At 38.6% G+C, this 6,000-nt stretch overlaps 1 protein-coding gene across 1 annotated transcript in view; it reads left to right on the forward strand.

The window, feature by feature from the left end:
* Positions 1-4,750, forward strand: part of LOC125278864 (NACHT, LRR and PYD domains-containing protein 3-like) — a 98,362-nt gene extending 93,612 nt beyond the window's left edge. Inside the window, 1 exon segment of the mRNA XM_048208254.1 lies at positions 2,024-4,750. Within this exon segment, the coding sequence (XP_048064211.1) occupies positions 2,024-2,595 (572 nt within the window). The 3' untranslated portion in view covers positions 2,596-4,750.
* The last annotated feature ends 1,250 nt before the right edge of the window (positions 4,751-6,000 follow it).

Below are 6,000 nucleotides of genomic sequence, written 5' to 3' on the forward strand. Positions count from 1 at the left end.
AGGATGCATCTCATTTCTTTTTTGTGAACCTTATTTTCTTTTTCTCGCTTCTTTTTTTTTTTTTTTGTGTGTGTCTTAGCTCCACCCCTTTAGGATGTGAGGGAAGGATACACCTGTGTATCCTCGCTCATGACTCCTCAGGAAGCTTCCTCACCTAGTTCCTTGCCTCCTCATGGTGCAATTAGACAATTCTTATGATTCAAAATGGCTGAGTTCAGTCGGTTTCCAGGTCACGGGCTTGGAAGACAGAGGAATGAGGAAATAAGGAAGCATCAATTTGAGTTTTAAGAAGCACCCTAGGGTTCCAGACTGTGACCAAATGGTCGCATTTTGTTACTGTTTTTTTTTTTTTTTTTGCCAGTGTGACTAAATTTTGTTAGAGGTTGCACTAGTGCCACCACCACATTGGCCAACTGATAAGATTTCTGTTGCATATGAGAAACATCAAATGGCAAATGAAAGCACAATGAATCCGCGCTATTCATTTAAGCTGCACATCGTGGACTGTTTATCAGCTCGGACCAGACAGCAACATAGACAGTGAGACGTGAGCTCAAAATAGGTTTACTCCCAGGCAGTAGAGGTGGGCGATAATGCAAAGTTAGGTATCAATCCAATACCAAATAAATACAGGGCCAGTGTTGCCGATACCAATGCTTTTTACTTTTAAAAACAACAGGTTGTCTATTCATTAAATGATAAGCCATTTTCTTTTAGAAGTATTTTATTCAGCATAGTAAAGCCTCTCCTCCGTTGACATCTATTCAGAAAATGGCCTCTGGTCTCCTTCCCTTCGTACTGCAGTGTTTGCAGCCGTTACGCTTTTTTGGCTAAGGTTGCAGGCTTGCCTTGAAGTGGCTTTGTCTCCATCTCCTCAGACTCGCCTTAGCACAGTTTTCTGAAAGGCAGATTCGGCACATTCTGGGTTCCGATTTCAGTAATATTTTACGGTGTTGCAATGGTGAAAATACAAATCAGAAATTCACATTCTGAAATGAAATGAAATGAATAACTGGAAATTTTTTTAATCTTAAATTGTCCTCCCATTTTCCACCTCATAATTTTAGGTAGACTGTGCCTCCCTTGCCTCCCGTAACGAGCCGTCACTGATTATAATCAGTGATTGTTTACATTTGAAGCGCACCAAGTCACCAACAGTAAACGGATGCTCCACTCCATTTGTGACGCACTTGGTCTGCACATTAGCTCTACAGGACAAATGCATTTGCAACGTTCACTTTGATGTGTCCAAGGACGCATTGACATAGACACAGTGTTAGAATGCTGCAGACCATTATTTTGCAACTATTTACAAGTTTCATCTTGTAAAACTTTGGCATATACGCACCTTAAACAAATGCCCCCTTTTGAATATATTGCTTCCAGCACCCCCAATGTCATCTGAACCCCCCCGACGAGAAATACTAGCCTAACCCAAGCCCTACCACTAAACCTACCCATTCACTGAAATGTGCAAAACACTACATTTAAATAAAAACGTTTTGATCGATTTATAAGCCTTTTTAACCAGTGAGGAACAGTAAAATATCCTCAATAGTCATAATGTTTCACTTTATAAGTGAGGCTCTCACAAGTATAGTTTAACAAGTATGTACTGACACACCTCTAACACACACAGGTTTGTTTTGCTATCTTAGTGAGGACATTCCATAGGCGTAATGGTTTCTTATACTCTACAAACTGTACATTCTATCCCCCTACACTACCCCTACCCCTAAACTCACCCATCACAAAAACATTCTGCATTTTTATATTTTTAATAAAACATTGTTTAGTATTTAAATTTATTTAAATTTTAAAGCTATTTTAAATATGAGGACTCATGAAATGTCCTCATAAATCATGTTTACGTCATAATACCAGTATAATACCAATGTCATTATACAAATTTGTGTCCTCATAAATCATGAAAACAAGCACACACACACACACACACACACACACATGTCTAGTGACAAGTGTTTTTTTGTTGTTATAGATGTTTCTCTCTTCTTGTGTTCAGATGCCTGTGATCTCACACTGGATCCAAACACAGCAAACACTCGTCTCATTCTGTCTGAGGAGAACAGGAAGGTGACACATGTGGAAGAGCATCAGCCGTATCCTGATCATCCAGAGAGATTTGATGAGTGTCCTCAGGTTCTGTGTGGAGAGAGTCTGACTGGACGCTGTTACTGGGAGGCTGAATGGAGTAGAAGTGCTGTTATATCAGTGGCATATAAAGGAATCAGTAGGAAAGGAGAGAGTTATGACTGTGTGTTTGGGTACAATGACAAATCCTGGAGTCTGTTCTGCTCTGATAACAGATTCACTCTCCGTCACAAAAATAACAGGACTGTTATACCTGCCGTCCATTCATTCTCTAAGAGAGCAGGAGTGTATGTGGACGTGTCGGCCGGCACTCTGTCCTTCTACAGCATCTCTGACACACACACACTCACACACTTACACACACTCAACACCACATTCACTGAACCCCTCTGTGCTGGATTTAGGGTTTATGATGATTCTTCAGTGTCTCTGTGTCAGATTAAACAACACACACACACACACACTTGTAAGTCCTCTTTCTAATGTCCACATGCACAGAGTCTTCAAATCTCACATAATTACATTTGTATTATAGTTTTTTAAAATTGCTTAAACACTAAGGGCCAAATTTACTAACAGCTTGCGCCAGTGCAAACCCTCTTTTGGCATTAAAAAAATACTGATTTGCTAAAGATACACAATGCAAAATTAGCATTGAAAAGTCATGGACTGAGTTGTTTTTGTGACTGACATTATTGCATATGCATTTGTAGGAGTTTCTCTTTCAGATGCAAAATTTATGGGAGGAGAGTATTTAAATGAATCATGCAATGCGATTTACTAAGATTAGCACTCGTCAATTTACTGGTATTTGTGCCATTATTTAACGCCCAAAAAAAGCATGTCTTGACCCACACCTGATTATTTGCATCCCAACGCTAATTTGCGCTGCTCTTGTTGGATTGCATTGGTCATTATGTAAATGATTTGACTAGGGGTGACCCTGAATAGCTGACGATTCGAAGCTTCGATAGGAGGAGCCTGATTCGACTACCGATCTCCACAGTCGAATCTTCGCAGAGGCGTTATGAGATGAAATATGGGGATGCTCAATATCTGATTTTACGCAGACCTACCAGTTTTCTCCTAATTCGTTAATATACAGCTTATTGTGATAATGCTATAAATAAAACATGTGAAAAAAAAGAATCTGTTAATAAATATTTTTAATGTGCTGAATAAATCTAACCACCCCTGTGACCGATTTAAGTTTCACTTCCATGATCGTGACCGACAGAGAAGCATCTTGGCAGCAGGGATTAAATCTTTAACAGTGTCTGGGATAAGAAAATCTAAAGTGTAGAATTGGATGTAGGCTACTTTGGAATGGTAAAAGATGATCCAAAAAAGTGTGGTGCACTTCTGCCGGCCAATGTTAACGAGCTGACTAATGTTAGCTGACTAGCACACTATTTGAAAAGACTCAAACGGACACAGGCAGATCGCTTGAAAGACTGGATTTGTTTCGATCAGGTAGGGTACAAGTGATTTCAAAACATTTCAGCCAGTTCTAATTTGATTTTTGGATGCTGTGAATGTTTAGCTAAAAAGACTGCCACTCCAGTTTAGCGTTTATTAACAATATATTGTCTCTGCAGTTAAAAAGACAAAATTGACAATTCTGGCTATACTTTCGTTATTTTAATAATTTAATAATTTAAATTTATTTATTGATCACTCTGGGTTATCTAATTTAACTATTTGTGGCTTGTGTTTTGATGTTCCCCTGCACTTTAGGCATTTTGCAGTTGTGACTTGATTATGACTATTTCATACATTATTATTATTATTATTTATTACAATGGTATATTCTGTTCTAATTAAATTCTGTAAATTAATTTTTGATTGTTTTTCGTTGCATCGATGTTGCGCTGTAGAGTTAAAGCTTGCTCGCACAGGCAATTTAGGCAATTTTTCATATGTGAAATGCATATCTATCTGCAGTCTGGCCTTTCTGCAGTTATTTATATAGGCATATATATTTTATAATCCAAAATGTTTTTATTCATTTTCTATGTTTGTGTGGTGTTCTGTAGTGGCTGTGAATGTTTATCCACATTGCCTTTCATTCCGTGTGAGAGAAAATAAACAGTTGTCTTAAGGCGCGGGTAGGCCTTACTTCATTTTCTGCGTCCTGCTCCATCTCGTGCACAGCCTTTCAAAGTAGCCTATTCTCCTTTGGCCTTGAGCGAGGAGAGAGTCCCCCCCCCCTCGCACACATATATATGATTTGACTGTCAGTCGACTATAGGCAATTTGATTTGACTATGTAAATCCGTAGTCGAGGACACCCCTAGATTTGTCTGCATCTTTAATTTACGCGTCAGCAGTAGATCACATGCAAAACTTGCCACTCCCATTGCGCTCTCTCGCTAATTTACCCCGTTTAGTAAATCTGGCCCAATTGTACAACAAACTTTTTGCAAAACACCAAACACAGTTCTCTACATTAGACACATCAATCAAACACTAACAGCTCTTGTGTTTCATTTGGGAAACACTGGCATTTAAATGACAATCATTTCCCAATTACCTACATCTGATGATCATGTGTGAAAACAAATATACATAAATTGTTCACTTTGAAATCAAAACTCAATGTTTTCAGAAATAAATAAATAAATTATTTTTACCCCTTTGCATGTCTCTTTACATTTTTTTTTTTTTTTTTAATTGGTTACATACAATTTTTGGAACTATGGTTCCATTTCTCTAAACTCTGCACACAAAACCACAAGACATGCACACAAGATGCAAAACATCACACATCTCTCGCAAAAGCAAACATTTGATTCAAAATTATTTTTAACTCTTCAAAAAAATGGGTTTTTGTGTAGTAACTCTACACACAAACCATCTAATGATTAACCACATAGACGCCAAACTATACACTGGTGTGAAGAATGTAAAACACTACTCTCTTGTGTCTTTTGCTTGTTCAGTGTGCAGTGGAGTGTACAGGAGTTTGTCATAGCACTCACATATGTATGTGCACAAATACACTGTATGCACAATTGATAAATGTTACACTTGTTGAACTGAACTAAATCAACACTGAACTGACTTGAGCTGAAAAATGAAACTATTGCTTATTAGAGCTGCTTTACAGGAGAATTTTAATTTGTTACTATTGTGAAGCTGCTTTGAAACAATTTGTATTGTGTATGAACACATTCACATAGGCCTCTTTGGTCGTGGCGTCCCAGTAATGACAAAGTGTTGATTATATTTTACAGACACTAGGAATGTCCATGGATTAAAATAAGATCCAGTAACTAAAATCATTTGAATAAGATCAATTAAATTTCCAAAAGTTTGACGAGCTGAATGTTCTTGTCATGGAGATGAACTCTGTGGTTCCCTCCTCTGACCATCGGAGAGAGCCTTCTCCAGAATACTGACTCTATAGACCAGTGGTTCCCAAACCTGTCCTGGAGGACCCCCAGCCCTACACATTTCCCTATCTACATTATCCCTTCATCTATCACACCTGATTCAACTCATGAGCTCATTAGTACAGACAGCAAGACCTGAAATGGGTGTGTCAGAAATACAGAGACATACAAAATGTGCAGGGCTGTGGGTCCTCCAGGACAGGTTTAGGAACCACTGCTATAGACTATCTATCACACTACATTTCCCATAAGCACGTGCCTTGGACTAATCACCGCACAGCTGTTTCCAATTACCTGGACTATTTAAGACCCACTGACACTCCTTAGCCTCGCGAAGTCTTGTTTTGCCACTGTGAACATTTCTGAGCGTTATTTATCTGTCAGATTACCTGTTGCTGATTCTGCTGTTACCCGATATCGACCCGTTGCTGCCTACCTCTAACTTTTGCCTGTTTGCCTGATTCTGTGAGTGTTTTCTGCCAGCCCTGACTTT

Source organism: Megalobrama amblycephala, linkage group LG11 (genome assembly GCF_018812025.1).
Source record: "Megalobrama amblycephala isolate DHTTF-2021 linkage group LG11, ASM1881202v1, whole genome shotgun sequence".
In the NCBI taxonomy this organism is placed as follows: domain Eukaryota; kingdom Metazoa; phylum Chordata; class Actinopteri; order Cypriniformes; family Xenocyprididae; genus Megalobrama; species Megalobrama amblycephala.